This window comes from Pholcus phalangioides, unplaced genomic scaffold (assembly GCF_987345545.1).
Source record: "Pholcus phalangioides strain wild (caught in Gottingen) unplaced genomic scaffold, Ppha-v1.0 ptg000015l_1, whole genome shotgun sequence".
NCBI classification, from domain to species: Eukaryota; Metazoa; Arthropoda; class Arachnida; order Araneae; family Pholcidae; genus Pholcus; species Pholcus phalangioides.
The window spans coordinates 4,669,365-4,687,654 of NW_028301608.1; the positions used below are offsets into that span (position 1 = coordinate 4,669,365).

At 34.2% G+C, this 18,290-nt stretch overlaps 2 protein-coding genes across 2 annotated transcripts in view; both read right to left on the minus strand.

Moving 5' to 3' along the window:
• The window catches only part of LOC149075294 (excitatory amino acid transporter-like), a 78,874-nt gene extending 69,813 nt beyond the window's left edge, over nt 1-9,061 (minus strand). Inside the window, exon 1 of the mRNA XM_089242638.1 lies at nt 8,204-9,061. The gene's annotated coding sequence lies outside the window, so the exon portion shown is untranslated. The remainder of the gene's footprint in view (nt 1-8,203) is intronic.
• A 4,132-nt stretch (nt 9,062-13,193) lies between these two features.
• The window catches only part of LOC149075295 (glucose dehydrogenase [FAD, quinone]-like), a 102,689-nt gene continuing 97,592 nt past the window's right edge, over nt 13,194-18,290 (minus strand). The window contains exon 11 of the mRNA XM_089242642.1: nt 13,194-16,983. Coding sequence (XP_089098768.1) covers nt 16,812-16,983 — 172 coding nt within the window. The 3' untranslated portion in view covers nt 13,194-16,811. The remainder of the gene's footprint in view (nt 16,984-18,290) is intronic.

Consider the following 18,290-nt stretch of genomic DNA (forward strand, 5'->3'; position numbering starts at 1 on the left):
ACGTTTGTCTATTACATTATATATTTTCATGCTTATGAATAAATATAAGGTATCAAAGCTTGCGATTGTGAAGAAAGATCATTAAAGCGCGTGTTTTCTAGCGTGATAAGTCTTGAGATCTTGCATATTTTTCAATAATGTTTGTGTTGACTTGTGAGGCTATTAATAATTAATCGTATAACTACGCATTTTTAAATTTATATCTGAAATTAGTTGAAATTTCACTTTTTTGTTTGAATGCTGTCCGATGATATTTATGTTTCTCCTGGTGACCGCAGTGTTTTGATGACTAAAACGGACAAATTTTTGTATGAAATTAATATTTTTGGAAAATAAAAGATCTAATGATCGTATTTTTAGAATTTTGTATGCACAGAAATCTAATTTTTTTGTCTTTTCCGAAATAAACTTTTGGAAATTTATCGATTTTCGAGCTAGAATTTTTTTCCCATGACCATGAACAGAAATATTTTTTTAAAAACACAAAAAAATAGTTATTTCATAAATTTATTTTGTCACGTGAAACATGAGATTTCCCAAAATCATAATTACGAATTATTTTAACTGATTGAAGTTAATTAATTTATACTGATTAAGAAAAATAATTAATTCGAAATTCACACTAACTACAAAGAAAATAATTAATATCCAATATTTTTTTAAACTTCTCAAATATACTGCCAGTTATCATACATATAAGAATTGCGTAATTTGGTCATGAATTAGAGAAGTGGTCAAAAATTGGTTAAATTTTCCATATAACCCAAAAAAACAACATCAGGAAAGATGAATGAGGATTCTTAGAATAGAGAAATTTCGGTTTGTTGGATGTTTTTTTCGTGATGTTTTAATTTTTCCATCAGCACACAAAGATGACATTTCTTGAGATCATTTCAGTATTGTAATACATAAAATCATTTTCATAATGTTAATATTTAATGAAGTAAAATAGTATATTCATGTGAATTAAAAATAGCGTAAATAAAACAAATTAGGGGAAGATAATGGGCATATGGTGCAGTAGACAAGACTCGCTAGACCAACCCTTCAAAATTTCTTTGTTTTTCGTGTATTTTGATCCTCATCTTTTTACTTATGATAATGTCATTTAAGTACGATAATGTCAAGTTTGAAAAGAATGTGGTAATAGCATGACTTTGGGACCCAACTGTACCTCACCATCTCATGAATTTTTCATAGAAATCATCCACACTATTTTATAACAATTTTTAAAAAAAATTAGGTAGAGAAAATTTTTAAGAAATATATATTTTTTTCTTTAGCAATCAATTTTTTTTTTTAAAGCTTTGATGATCACCTGATGAACGAAAACTAGACTTGTAATGAAAACACAAGAAAATTCTAAGATAGGGGAATGAAGCTTTTACTTTATTTAACATTCGTTAAATTTCTTGAAGGCCTCAACTTCGAACTCGTTGAATTCAAATTGCGATTTGAAAAAAAAATTATAATTTTCTCGGAGGTTCGTCGTGGAGCTTCTCGGAAAACACTTTAAAAACCATCGAACTGAAAAGAGTAGAGGGGAAAATAACATGCATGCGCGTTGCCAAATCAGAGTATAGTAGCCAACCACTACAACTCCACCAACGACAGTCACGTGGTGTCACGTTGGCGTGCTCTGAGTGAAAGAAATAAATGTATGTATATAGACTTGCCCCTTTCCCCTATAGTATAGCTTATCTCTTCTTAAGGTGAAACGAGAGAGCCTGTGCGAAAAAAATCCTCCTTCATTGTACTACTGAAATATGCAAAATAATGCTCAAAAATATGAAAATATGCCTTAAAATTACAGAGAATTATGAAAAAAGTCTTAAAATTACTGAAATTCGTTAAAAAAACTGTTTGTGTGAAAAGAAATTTTTGTATGTTCGAAACATTCAAAATCATAAAAATCCTATCCCTACTTATGAGTATTATTTGCGGAATTCAATTTCATATCGTATTTTTGGTTATTTGCTGGACGATGTAACCAATAGGCTTTTTGATTGTTCAGTTTGAAAAGGAAACTCATCTTTTCATATAGTTTTGTAAAAGATCTTTTATCTAACTCTTACAGCGTAATCCCGGTCTAAGTATAAATATGTTATCAACATGATTTTCATTACAGGATGTGTGTGTGTGATTTCCCATTGGACTCTCAATCTGGAAATAGAATTAGGTTACAGACAAGCAATGATAAGCACTACTCCAAATAGAATAGGAAATGAAGGGAAATACGGTTTTTTTTTTATCTTGACTAGTTATTATAAGTGAACAAAATAACCATTACATAGTTTCGTCGATAATAACGTAACAACATGAATTTGATTTTCAATCAAATATTGTGTACAAGTCACTAAAATTAAATACCTTGGCATATACATTGATCACAATCTTAAATGGAAGATTCGTGTCAAATATTTGCAAAAAAAGACTACGGCTAGAAATTTATAAATTTTATTATCTCAAACCTTACTTGTGAATCATTCTTTTTTTACTAACTCTTTATTACTTCTTAGTTCACTCACTCCTAATAAATGGTCTAATTGTTTAAGGTTCTGACTATCTTTCAACACTTTTCCCCATAATCAACCTCCATAAGAGAATAATTCGAATTATCACGAATGATTTTACTACGCCATCAATAGAACTTCAACATTTCGGAATACTTACCATATATACTCGTGTATAAGCCGACCCCCCCCCACCCCCTCCCGCTTCAGGACCACCAAAATCGCAATAAATTGAAAACCCGTGTATAAGCCGACCCCAAAAAGATCCGTGCATTTTAGAGAGAAAAAATTCTTATATTTTCATGCAAAATGAATATCTTACGGAAATTTACAATAGAAAATGATTCTAACTTTTTAATCCGTTTCTTCTGAGCCTCCGAGCTCATCGTAATCCATCAGATCATCATAAGAGGTGCGGCACATTTTCGTTTTCATCTTCATCTGGACTGTCATTGCCATTGTCACTTTCAAAGAGGATATCATCTTCAGTTCCGTCCATCGCATTGCTGATGCAACACTTTTTTGAAGGATCGGTTGATAATTTCGGTGGAAACAGAATTCCACGCCTCCTGTACCCATTGGCACAATAAGCCAATGTCAGGTTTCTTCAAGGTATCATGGTATCAAGGTATTTTGTAGTTTCTTTATCATCGGAATTCATCCATTCTATCCACAAATTCCTCAAATAGTCTGAGAGGTTTGTTGATGCTCTAAAGGCTGTACAATCGACGTTAGCCCAACTGGTATCAAAGCCAATGATGTTTTCGATTTCTTTGCCTCGGCTTTGACATTATCCGTTCTGTGGGGTGTGAACATATCCCATACCAATAATGCCGGTTTCTCGAACACTACTACAAAAGTTATACTGATTGCGGGGGTCGATATTTTCTCATCAAAAACTGACCCGAGTATAAGCCGACCCCCCACCCCCCACCCCACTTGAGGAACGAATTTTTACACAAAAAAACTCGGCTTATACACGAGTATATACGGTACATTCCAAATGAGTGAAGAATGTGTGATGTCGGATCCCGATACAATGATAACAAATTTTACGATTGTATCCCGATATAATGATAAAATACATGTGTATAAATTGCCATTGTATGGTATATATATATATATATATATTACATAATTTCCCAAACTTTTTGTTCCATCGCCCCCTTCATCAGCAGTTTCTTTCCTCTCATCACCCCGAACTCAAGTGAACCCATAGGATCCTATGTTAAGTCCATAGCTTCTATCACCCCCCCCCCCGGACCATTCCATCGCCCACCGGGGGGCGATATTGCCCACTTTGCGAAACACTGGTATACCATATAGTAAGATTTGTCATGTTGACCAAGAGACGCGACGCTTGGGTATTATGCATAATCTCCCGTAAAAGTGGTAATTTTTTTAGTACTTATTAAATTTACCAACGATGCTTGTGGGTACTACGCATAATCGCCGGTAAGAGTGATTAATTTAGGGAAATTAATCAAACTACCAAAATTTTCGGCGATTATGCATAATAATAAAATTTATCTCATTTACCGTAACATATATACGTACGAATTAGAATATGTTCCATTGCTAATGCCGAACGCATTTATTTCACGAACTAATTATCAAAGCACATGAATTCTTAGCACATTCTTTGAAGAGAACGTTAATTCGAATGTATATTTTCCAACTTTAGCAATATCAAAGCAACCGATTCTCGGGTTGTTCATTAATTGGCTCGGATATTCATTTATTTTTCATTAACAACCCAGTGAGTGCTTTATGATATCCTGTTCCAAGTGCACGATCACCTTCATCGAATCTTAGAAACTAATTGGAACCGTTCAATTAGATTAAAGCTTCTCCAGTTCCAATCAATCCTAACAAAGTTATACTTGTGAAAATTTATCACTATCGCCCGGATCCAGCATAATATATGCATCGTGAATTTTAGCATTTTTATAGTTAGTGCATATAAATTACATGTAATCACCGAAATTTAAGAATAAGTGCATATTTTTAGGATTTTTTTTTTATGTTAATCACATTGGGTACTAATGTTTTCAAGGTAATTTTCTCATTTTTATTCTTCAATTTTAATCAAATTTCTTTTAATTTTTGTCAAGAAACTATTTTAACGTCGAGTATTATTAATTTTAGGTCATATTTTAAGTATTTTTGAAAGCATATTTTCTCGCACTTCTTAATTCATGTTTTCGCACATCTATAAATGCATGTTTTCTTCACTTTTTGCGCGTATTTCTTTAGTTGCACTGCATATTTTTCTGTTTCGGTTCAAACTTTAGTCCTTCTAAAGTACTTTTTTTCCCCATTTATGTTCGTATTTTTCTCTTTTAGGTAGTATTTTTGCATTTCTGCAATGCGAGTGCTTTTTGTTTTTTGTGTGCATATTTTCCCTCTTCAGAGAAATATCATTTTATACGATATGATATACAAAATATATCCCGCACTTTCCCTCTTCGGGGAAACTTAAGCCTAAGCGTTCTTATATGCGTATAATGTGTATTTGTTTTCATTTTATGTATGTTCTTCAATATATATATATATATATACATGCTCTTATAATTTTGAAAGCAAATTTTTTACTTTATGCATATTCCAGTGTTTTAAATGCATATTTCGGTATTTTTAAAATGTATTTAGATATTTTTAAAATGTATTTAGATATTTTTAAAATGTATTTAGATATTTTTAAATTTATATTTCGAGATTTTAAATTTATATTTCGAGATTTTAAATTTATATTTCGAGATTTTAAATTTATATTTCGAGATTTTAAATTTATATTTCGAGATTTTAAATTTATATTTCGAGATTTTAAATTTATATTTCGAGATTTTAAATTTATATTTCGAGATTTTAAATTTATATTTCGAGATTTTAAATTTATATTTCGAGATTTTAAAGCTATATTCCAGCATTGTTAAATGCATATTTTCCCAATTTTTTTATAAATTTTTTGCTTTAAAATGCATATTTTTTTTCATTTTTGCGAATCTTTTTTCTTTTTTAGTGTCATACTTCGGCATTATCAGATGGATTTATCTTCACTTTTCACACATATTTTTGATTTCATGGCAAATCTCGGCATTTTTTGGTGCAGATGTATCTTTATTTTTAGTTCATATTTTACTTTTAGTGCTTTTTTTTAATCTTTAGTTTTATTGCATATTTCAGCGTTTTTAGGGCATAATTGACTGACTACTTTTAGTGAATATAATCCGGGCTCTACTTATCACTATAGTTTGTAATATGTTTCAATTCGTGAACTGACTAAGGTAATAATATGTAAGAGTTGCATTCGATTTTAGAATTATATGCATATATTTCCAAGTTAACTTTAAATTTTCGTGGGTGAATTGTTGACGCACCATTCTTTTTCGTCTAATCAATACTAAAAATTAGGACACTTCTATGAAATTAAAACATCAATTTTTTCACCCATGTCATCGTACTTCTAAAATATTGCTAAAATTTTGTGACGCAAGAATAAGAGTTGTTTTTTGTTTACACCATTTATTTCTTTTTCTGCTGCACATTTATTAAAAATTACGACGGGGTATTGGAAATCACTGACCTCGAACGCCAACCCGAAACTGTATTGCACCTCATACATCAAATGACAGTTGTCTTTTTGGAATTTAGAGCTAATATGTTTTTTAAACTAATAATAATCAATCAATCGTTTTATCAACTTTTTACAATGATCATATACAATGACAACGGAATTGCTTAAATGTAGATCACTCTAGATCAGGAATGCACAACCTCCGGACTGCGAAGGGTTCCATGCGGCCCGCAAAAGGTGTCAATACGCACAACACGATAAATACCTTGGCTGACCATATTTCATTCATAAAAATATGGGATTTCGTCAAGAAAAGTTGTCGAAGGCAGGTGAAGTTGCTTATAACAGCCGAAAAAATTATAAAAGGCAAGTGAAGAAAATTGTCAAAGGCCATTGGGAATCGCATTTGTTGTTATGTGTAAGGGTGAACCATAGAAGGTTCATTCATTTCTATAAAAAATATTGTAAGTGATATAAAGAGATATATAAAAAAAAAGTATCGAAATTTAGAAAAAACACTGAAATTAAAAAGCAATTCCGTTACCAATTAAGAATCTAAAATCCCTTTTCGAATCATCAGCCGATCTACGGACCTGACTTGGGTAGATGCATAGGGCAGTCACATAATTGGGAACTGATTCAGCCCTTGGGCCTGAGATGAATCTCATTATTATTATATATGTGTTTGCTGTAGAGGAAGGGCTATAAAAAATCCTGTCTAGGGGTCCAGAAAAAGTAGAAGAGTCTAAATTAAAAATAATCGAAGTGGCAGAAAAAATATTCATACGTATACTGTTCACCATATTGAGTTATTCATCATAGGGATTTTTCCTTACAGGGTAGGAAATAACTGATAAAGGATGAAAAGCTCTCCATTATGAAGAGCTATATTGCTAAGAGCAATTTAATCTCAGTGGTCCAACACGTTCATCTTCCAATTAATTAAGTACATAATCGTTAAGAACCATTAAATTCAGTATAAAGGATGCATCAGTTTTGAATAGTAGAACGTAAATTTTGAAAGAAATTTTTTTATCATAAAATTTTAATTTTAAATAGCTCAGTGACTGATATTTGTACTATTGTTCTTATATATAGAATTCATAATCAATGAAATTTGTAACTTGCAAAAAATGTCTACTTGCGAAAAATCTAATGCAATTTCATTTTTTGCATTTCAATCGAATTGCGAATTCCGAAAAGGGTTCATCTCCGAAAATTAAAATTTTTCACGACACACAAAAAAAAACTGAATTTTTTGAACCGTTTAACTTATTTTAACAGTTTTTTTGGTCCGAAATTAACATGTACACAGCCGTCGGTAATTTTGGAGAGAAAAAAAAAACCGCTCAAATTTGTCGAACGGTTCAACAAAAAATGTTTTTGTGTATCGTGAAAAATTTTAATTTTCGAAGAATGAGAGCTCTTTTCGAAATTCGCAATTTAATTAAAATAAATGCAAAGTATATAATCTGTGCACCGTAAATCATTACCAAAAGTAATTAATATACGTCAATATGTTATTGTGCCGCGCGGATCATTTTAATCAACGTTAGTTCCATAATAAAGCCACGGCTTATATGAAATTCAAAATTCCCTAGTATATAGTCCGCAGTTGCAAATTTTTCGCTACTTCAAGAAAAAACATCATCGTACAGTCCGCACACACAGCTGCGTATATAATTCTTATATGAAAATTTAATTCATCAGTAATGAAATCGTAAGCGGTGAAAGGAATTTTCGGTCAGGTTTGTTGAAATAAAAATGACCATTTTCTTAGTCTCATCAATACGACATCCAGTTATAAATATTCGTCATATAAATATTCAAAAAATTACTTTAATTTGTTAATTTTTTTTTTAATGTTCACTATAGTTATGAATTTGCTTCCAATGACAAACCCTCAGAAGAAAGAAGCCGCAGATAAATCCGAACCAATAAAATTCGGACGTTTTTTAATGTATGATCTGCGGATTATACACAAGGAAATATAATAGTTATATCAAAGGGAAAAAATTATAATTTCAAATAAAAAATTACTAAAAATTAATGAACTTTTTTGCATAAAATATCTAAAATATCACAACCAAAAATAAATTCACAAAAAACTTACCAATGATTTTCGTCTCTCACGTAAATAAAATCCAATCCTTATCAATTAAATCAAACAAGTCGCGGTGGAACGTCTAGATACGTGATGATGAGGAAAATGTAAAACAACAATGAAATCCAAATAATGGCAGGGATGCGGGAGAGCGATTCTTCTCCTGAATAAATATCGTTGGATACTCAGTGACCACCTGAGTGAAAATGACTGAAAAATACACACAATGACGATTATTCAAAGCACGCGAAAACAGCTGTCTTTCATCCGCGTCCCTTAATTTCTAGTCAATATTTGAATATTATAAGTGTTCTTTCTCACTTGGTTGTCACCGAAGCATCACTTTTTAATGATGGATACATGCCGCATCACATACACACACAGAAATGCCAGTCCGGTCGGTCGTAGCGTCGCACTAAAGCGTTGTTTCGTCGTTCGCTTATAACACATACAACACACACACTGAGAGACACACACACACTGAATGACAAGAGAAATAATATTATGCGAAGAGAGAGGCGCGAGAGGCCCACACACACACACGCACACTCACAGAGTCACGTGACACGATGGGAGTAAAAAGAAGTGACGCTGACAATCACCTTTTTTTTTGCTGTTGTTGTTGCACATTGAATCGTCTATGTGTGTGTGATGGTTGGTTTTCCATTCACGAGTCACTCAACCACCATCCGGCTGCCAACCCTCGAATTTTCCGCCAGCCGACGCTCTCATTATAATCTCTTTCCTCCCGGAATTAATATCCGTTTTTTTTTTCCTTTTCCCCCCGAATTTAGTTGTTGGATTATGAATGAATTCGCGAATTTCTAAAATCTCCATTAGTGGAGATTGAACGCGTGCATTTAGTTTCCATGGGGTTAAAAGTCGGAAATAATCGAAGGCCACACTCTTGTTATCGCGTGTTCGCTTTTCAAGACCATTGGTCAATTCGTCATTTTTTAACATCGATCTGATAATGAATACCAGAAAAGTTGAATTGCGATAACATCGTTATATCTATATGCATAATTTGATAAACCGTAATTTCTCGTTATGAAGCCGCGGCTTATACGCTTAAAAGTTCATTTTTAGCTCTTGTGGTTAATTCGGAGCCGCGGCCTAATCCATGGGCGTACCCAGCGAGGGGCAGAGGGGGCGGATAGCTGCCCCCCCCCAGAAGAGAAATTACTGTGTAGTAATTGGAACACAGCACAGACGTATCAATTCAGTATCGATGAGTTGCCCCCCCCCCCTAGTTCAGGTCCTGGGTACGCTTTTGGCCTAATCAGTAAAATTTTTTTCTGACGTTCTAATTTTAATAGACATAAGGAACCAAAAAAATATATATTTCTGTTCTGATTTTAATTAATTCTTATGAGCATTTTTTGATGAACCAGTTAAAAATTAACTCAATTTTACTCAAGAATAATCTCCAATGGAGCGTTATATTACAAAATTTGCAAAGAAAACTTAAACTATGAGTTAACCCTCCATGATCGCGTGCATATTTGAATATACTCATCATATCAAATACATGGTTTAAAAAAAAGCCTATTACAACTATTTCTGTTCTCAATCAGTATTTTACAAAGAGTATTTGTGTTTTAGTGTCATTTTGGTACAAAATACGGCTGCATAAGCACAATACTTTTTTTTTCGGTGATAAAAAGGCTTGATTACTTGTTGGTGTGATTTTTTGCTGATAATTTACGCGTTCAGACATTTATAACATCGCACAAAATTGAGTGAATCGGAAATAAAATTCCTGGTGATAGCTATCCAATTTTGCTGAGTAAAATTTGATCTGTTTTTTAGATAACATACATATCAAGGCAAATTGTATAGGGCACAAAACCCTTGATTAACCATTTTAGCTAACTAAAAAATCCACTCTTATTAATTAAATTGCTGTGTTGATGTATCGTTTCAATTAAAAGTACCAATTAACATCCGTTTTTGCAAAAAAAAAAAAATTCAATGCATTTTTATGGGGGAGAACCATAAAAAGTTAAAGGCGTGGCATTTAATCTTATTTCGAATATTATTCTTTTACATTTTCCAAATTACATGCGGCTTGTACAGTATAAGCCGTATACAACAGTATACGACTTATTATAGGTCGGTAAATAGCCGCGGCATTTCTACCATAGATGTAATATAACCATAATGTTATCCTAATCTTATGTCTATGATTTCTATACTGGAACTTTATTTTCCTTTATTATCTTTCTTAGCACGGCTTATTCACAGGAAATTATGGTAAATATTAATTTAAAACTCATTTTATGGTGGTTAGATCAATTCGTGTTTTCTGTTTTTGTAAACCTACCGTTTATCAGGCAGCTATCTTCAACGTTTAACTCGAGATGATCACCACGGTGCTCACTGAAGCACCTGAGGCTGCTCGATATCTGTCTGACCTCACAATTAAACAACCCGTTCAAATAGCATTTAATAAAAACGCATTCCTGAAAGCCACCCTATAAAAATGCATATTCAATAAAACAATTTGATTTTCTTGAGATTCCATTCAATGGCATAACATTAAGAGTTTTTGGGTCACTTTTCTGAATAAATTGAAATTATTCAGAATTACACTCGATCCCGTTTATAGCGTTCCCCCTTGGAACGTTGTTCCTCTTAGTACGACTTATTTCCGTGGTCCCACAGTTCTAAGTATATCATTAAGATTTCCCGTTCGAAGCGTTTTCCCACTTACAACGTTTTTTGAAAAACGTTTAAGCTGGATCCACTATATTTGTCTCTAAAGCAATTTCGTGCACCTTTTACCATTAATCAAAAACGACGCTTCAAATTAATGAAAAACTACGTTTCAACTATGACTCGGTCGATTTTAGACGGACTTTTTTCTTACGGACCCGAGACTTGAATAAAAAGACTAAATTTAGCAAATTTTACAGAATTACTTTCTTTTATGCTTTTTTTTTGCTTCCATGATGATGGTAGAACAACATTTGAAAATTTCTTTGTAATTAGTAGAGCACGAATTATATAATACATAAGTGCATATGCATTTGCTTATTTTAGCACTTTTTATAGTCAGTGCATATTATCACCGAAATTTTGGAATAAGTGCAAATTTCAGCATTTTTTTCTATTGATATTGTGTGTACTGGTGTGTTTGCAAGACAATATTTATCTTTTCGTTAAACAAAGTTAATCAACTTTTTTTGATTTTTTAAAGAAAATATATATATTTCAACAGTGAGTATAATTTATAAAAAGGCATATTTTTAGACACTTTTAAATGCATATTTTTTCACTTTCGAATACATTCGTGTTTTTAATTTTTTGACAACATTTTTTAGCTTCACTGCATGTTTCTTTTCTTGTAGGTCCTTCAGTGCTTTTACTAAGCATAATTCTTTTAATTTTTGTGCGTATTTCTCTTTTCATTGCGTATTTTTTTTCATTTCATGTGTATTCTGCTCTAAATGTATATAATGTATATGCCCTTTAAGGCACATTGAAGAGTTTTTAATGCATATTTAAGTATTTTTAAATGCAAATTTCAGTATTTTAAATGCAAATTTCAGTATTTTAAATGCAAATTTCAGTATTTTAAATGCAAATTTCGGTATTTTAAATGCATATTTTGGTATTTTTAAGTGCACATTATCGTTATTCAAACTTTTATAGTGTAATCCTGGCCTAAGAAACACCGATAAGTGTGGACATTCTGTGTAAGTTATAAGATGATAAAGAGAAGTCCAGATGCGGGTTTATGGCTTTTCTGCCTGTGGTCACCTCAATTTTGTCACAGTTCTCTCATTGTAGTATATTTTTCTTGCCCACTCATTTGTCATGTTTCCCAACTGAATCATATTTAGGCTTGTCAACTCTTTAGGTCACTCACTGACCTAATCCTTCACCTGACTTAAGCAGTGGCGAATTTATGAGTTAACCACCTGTGAAACTATTCAAATTTTGCCATCATTTCCCCATTCCCCTAATTTTCTGAACCAATCATTCCTCAAATTTGCCACCCTCCCCTCAAACTGACTGATTATTAAGCCCTCCCCCCCCCCCTACAAATACGCCTCAGCAAATGTCTAGACGCAACGAGCTGCTAGAAGTTCTCGATGGCTTACGCTACTACATTTTATGGACTGCATTTTATGGACGTACAATAATTACGACAGAATTATTGTACGCGTTGCATGAGCAAAAGGGTCAAATATTTTCTCATGGCCCCTTCACGGGGACTCCTCACACAATCACTAGAAATGATGATGGTTGTTTTAAAGCTTTTAATGCGATCTAATTTCCACAGACAATTAAGAAATAGGAAGTTCTCCCGCCTCTCACTAGAACCAAATTTCCTCTCCTTCCAGCCAAGGTCTTTGATTATGACATCACTCATTTCATACCCATCGTCATCATCACCATGAAGAGATGCTGACATTTTCCAGCCTCTAATGGACGCGGCCTTTCAACGATTAACACGAACCGAGATGGCATGTGTTATAATCAACACTGTCATCATTCAGAGATGAAGATCAGCCTCACTGAAGAATATGAGTTATCTTTCATATCGCGTAATAACGTTTAAAAGTGATGTGCATACACAGGGTTGTCCCATAAACTCGTAAATAGTTTGAAACGTCATAAAAATTGTAAAAACTAGTTTATTTAAATGCACTTTGCGCAAAAGTTATTCTCACGAAGAATTATTATTATTATTATTTTTTTTTTTTTTGACACAGGAAACAAAAATTAGTTCAAATTTTCGTCGTATGAGGACGCTGCATGAAAGTCCACTAAGCTAGGAGTGCTTGGACATAAACGAATTTGAACTTAAATTTTGTTTCTGTACCAAAAAAACAAGTCGCCCTTATTGGGAATAACTCTTTTTCTCAAATCGCATTCAACACCGAATCCTTCAATTTTTATGAATTTTCAAACTGTTTACGGATTTATGAGACACCCTGTATGTGTGTCATCGATGAAAATCAGATAAATAATAAGAATCTGAGAAAAATTCATTTCAAAATAACTTTTATTTACAAACAGATTAACAATAATAATATAATAATGATATATTTTTCTTTTCTCACGCAACACAAGTGAAGTTTTTCATCGTACATTACATACACACAGTTTGTATTTAAAGAGGTATTCAATGAAATAGTTAATCGGGAAATGTATTGACGTCCTCCGTCTATCTCTAATGCATAGCCCCTTCCCCCCCCCCATGAAACGACTGTGAAATTGCATAAAAGCTGGTACACGATATACACGAATAGCTGTGATAGCAGTGCTAGTTTTAACGGCACGCCCGGAATATTTCGGGTGTATGGGATGCCCAAGTTGGATAACTATACGTAACAAATAACAAAATAATCGTTGCAGGCTTGTAGGTTCTTGGTTCAGGACTCCTGATGTTATTAAGATGCCTCTGACGAGGAAAGGGTCCCAAGGTGTTCTCAGAAAATTATGAAAAATTTTAATACATTTTTTTTTCACTCGCCCTGACTGACTGAGGTAGATGCATTTTCTCAGAGCGTACCGAGTCTTTAAGACTCCCATAAGCTTCCTTGTTTTATGCTGCTCCGTACGAGTTGGATGAAGATGATTAGAAATTGTTGGTATGTGATAGTCGGGTGTGTGAGTGTATAAGAGGTGTGTCAATAAAATGCATTGAAATATATACAGCCTTAGCTGTACTTAGAGAGTCAGTATAAATTGAATCAGTTAAGAAAGTATGAGTTCGATAAGTTGTGGCTTACTTGTCATAGAAAAAATTGGAATTCGGAGAGCTAAGGGCTAGGTCCGAAGGAAGTTGGGAAATCTCTACTATTGCCCGCGCTTATTCATTATTATTATTAATGCGGAGATGTTATTCCTCACCGCGTTCATTCATCTCACCCAGAAACACGTAAAAACAAAAACATTAGCGGTGGAATGCAATTATTAAAGCCGTAAAAACTATTAAAAATGACAACAGCTTGCTACTTATCGCCTCTTGCACTTCCTGGTGATATCTATAAGAAAAATCCTGCTTTTCACTTTCTTTTCCTTTCTTTCCTCCAGCTTCTCTGTTTTAGAGAAACTGGTTGCACACATGCTGTATTTCTCTCTCTTTTTTTCTCTTTCTTTGTCTGTGCTTTACTTGATCGTGTGTTGTTCGAATGATGTTACCTTAAAGCGCGTGTTCCACGATTCTTGGTTGGCGACGCAGGGTAAGGTAATTAAAGTAAAAGATAATAAAAAGTCTTTGTTGGACATAAAACCACCAAAACCACAGCCGGCGTGTGTTTGTTTCCCGAACAGGTACGGGATTTCCTTCAAAGGACAAAGTTCATTGAGCCTCCCTCTTGTGGATGTTCCACGCAGGGTCACTTCAACACCATGGACCCCCCCCCCCCCCAGTATTTAGCTGGAAGCAGCGCCTTACATGTTTGAGTACTTACTTCCGAAAATCATAGTAACAGGCCTCATCAGCTATGGCTCCTCTATGGGCACAGGGCCACAACTAGATTCATCTCACATTGAAGGTGTTGTTGAAGGATGAAATTGGCGCTCCCTCTGGTACGGTGCCTAGGGCACCAGACCCACCTGCTCCCCCCCCCCACCCCAGTTGCGGCCCTGTATGGACATTAGGTCTCCGGACCATACTCGAAAATAAGCCAATGCATTTAATATTCTCTACTTTCATGGGTTAGTTCTGCTGGATTTTGAAAAACATTCATACTTTTTCTCCCACCATATATCACTTGAGAGCTTCATTTCTTCACATCTCATTTTCTTCCTTTATAGCTCTTTGTGGCTCCTTAACTCTTTAAATGGTTTTTAAAATGTTCCTGATCCGCATTATAACTACCATAGAAGAATATTTCTTTTTCCAATTGCGTGAGAGCTGATAAATGCTTTACCCACCACCAACACAAAGTAATGATATAAAAAAAAAGCAAGGAAGAGAAAAAAATATATAGTTTTCTGTTATTTAAGTTGTAAGCATAATCGTATACTACCCCGAAGGGAGAGGAAAAACATATTTTCTCTCTTCCCCTTCTGTTATCAGACTGATCAAAAGCTGACTCCGTCCACTGGCAGTTGATTGACAGGACGGGGGAAACATGTTATCAGGCAAAGCTCGCTGTACAGAATAAGCTGGGCTCGTGATTTCCGAAATAAGAGGGTTTTACGAAGACCAGATGTCTCGGGATTGCCACTATAAAGGTTAACCATATATCGCGACTCTTCTTCTATCTGATTTCCACCCGTAGCCTCCTTTGAAATATCCCAAAGGTTAAGAAACACTGATGTATGCGATGTAGGAGATCTATCCTTTCCCGAGCTTGTACCATAGGGGGGATGAATAATGAAATTATTAGAATGAACTCCACTAGTTACGGATGCGTAATCGCCCCTGACCCGCAGTTGAATTAATTGGCATCATTGTAGCATTTTATTATGGCTTCAATAATAAAGATTTCAATTACTATTTAAAGACTACCGAACACACAAAACACGAATCGCCTGAGGTATTTTCCTCGTAGGGTGAGGTTTCAAATATTTTCGTAGGCCACCGTCCCTTATTGCACCTTGGGCAATTTTCCAGCGCCTGTCACTCAGAAATATAACTCCAATGAAATTATCACCTAAATACAACTCTATACAAAAAATAATTTTCGCCGGTAATAGCCATATAAATATGTCGTATTTACATGAACACGTGACATTCTTAATACGTGTAGGTGTACAAATACATGCAGTTTTCGAAATGTGTCACAAATAACGAGAGCATATGGATAATAACTGACATTGTACGAAACAATAGCTCGTGTACGGGGTGTTTCAAAAATTACTCCTTCAACTTCGAAATGACATAATCACTTGAAAGCAGTGATAACATATTGAAATAAGTGGCACGTTTTTGATGAGAATTTGAAATACACCGGTTTGGAAAATTAGTTTTGATTTTTAATAACAGACGGCACCACGTTTGACTTTTTTCAGTGGGGCATTTGAAGGTTATTTTTTGCAGTAAGAGTGCTCAAACACTGTGTCAGCTTGAATAGTTAATTTGCGGGGCACATGCTCATTCATCGCAGTATAGACATTGCACAAGGTGGTTTTAAATTCTCCTCCTTTCTTGCGCCACATCATTGCTAGACAAAGCGGAAATTCCGAATCCATCGCAATGTGATTTGACCTGTTTGTGAAGGACAATTTCGCCCTTTGTTTGACAGGCATTTTGCACTGTGGTGCCATCTATTAACCCAAGTTGTAATTAATTTTACAAACCGGTATATTTAATATCTCAGGTAGGCATATTGAACTTCCCCCCACTTGTTTCATCTTTCCATCTATCACCGTTCAGAAGTTTAGTCATTTCAAAGTATGGGAGTGTCTTGAAACACTGCGCATGTGATTTATGGCCACCAATTTTGTTTTTTCTTTCGTCATAACAAAAAAATTTCATCTGAAGAAACTGCTTCGTAACGTGATTCAGACTTATGTTAATTGTCTCACTGAATCCGACAAATAATAGACACTTATAACAATGGCGTACACGACATGAGCAAAAAAACGCTGCGCTAGTGCTTCTTCTTATACCGAATTTTGGCTTAGTATAAATGTACTATGCATGTTGTCACCGGGCTGTCCTTCGGGGAAATATTTTCTTTTTAACTACAGTCCTGATGCCTTTGATCATGTCGGCTGCTTTCTCGGCGATCATGATGGCCGGCGCATTCGTGTTTCCGGACACGATGGTCGGCATGATGGACGCATCGACGACTCTCAGTCCTCGGACGCCTTTCACCCTGTAATAAAAAAAAATTAAGAATTGATATCCCGATCGTGGAATTCAACCAAAATAGAATAGTGCGTCTCAAAAGTATAGAGAATGTGCATTTTTTTCGAAGTCGTAATTATACACTACAAAAGTTTGATAGAAGATCTTTTATCAGACATGAAAAAAAACCAGCCAATAAGCCTATTGGTTAGAGTCGCTTACTGGTTGCATTTTTCCAGTGCCATCAAAGGACTTTTACCAGACTTTAACAGTGTAATGCCGGCCTGAATAAACTGTTTTAACTTTTTTAAATTATCTCTTTTCCGTCTTTTATTATTTTTAAGAACTTTTTTTCACGAAAGAAAATATTTGTTTTACATCAATCTTTCTAAAGCATAATATGAGAACAAACTTTTGCCATCGAACAAGTTTCTAACGTGAAAGGGCCACAAGGTGAGGTCTTCAAATTTAAAACAATAAAATTACCGCTGATTCTACTGATATAAATATGCAAAAAAAAAAAATCTGGTGGAATTTCTTAGGTCACTCAAAAGAATTTCTAAATATTAATATTTTGAACGCCAATGAAGGCCAAGAATGAAATGTAAAATCTTACAACCCTGGAGGTTTACAGCGACGTCATTCGAACAACACATGATCAGGTACAGCACAGACACATTGCTGTGTTATCATCCCCCCCCCCCTTTCGTTCTTTTCTTCGTTCAGTATTCAACAAAAAAGGGAGGACTAGTGTGTGTGAAAAGAAGTTTTTTTATAGACATTGCCAAAAAGTGCGAGAAGCGCCAACTGTTGCCATTAAAAAACAATTTTTTGTGCTCCGCCACTATTTTTTATTATTTTTATGTGTTTCTGGATGAGATTAATGTACTTAAATTTTTGCATAATTCTTCAAGGACGGCACCTTGAGTAACTGCAATATTCGCTGAGCTAATTGAATTCAAAAGCGAGGGGAAATTTTGGAACGAACAGCCTAAACGAGGGAAAGAAGCGTTTTCTGTTAGTTTATACGCTGCTATTTTTCATCTTTTCTCCGATTTTGAATTCAAATATCTCATCGCATATTGCACATAGAATTTTTTTTTTTTGGCCTCAGAAAAGACAGAGTAACAACTTTCTAATTTTGTATTTGAGGATAGGCTGTCCATATAATTTTTTTTTTATATTTCAATAACTATATGACGTCTTGCAACATGAATGACGCATCTGAGGTCTTCACGTTATTTGGGTACTTTTTCTAATTCGAAGTATGCTGGATTGGGATAAAAAAGGAATTAAAATAAATGGAGAATTTCTCAACCATTTGCGTTTTGTCGA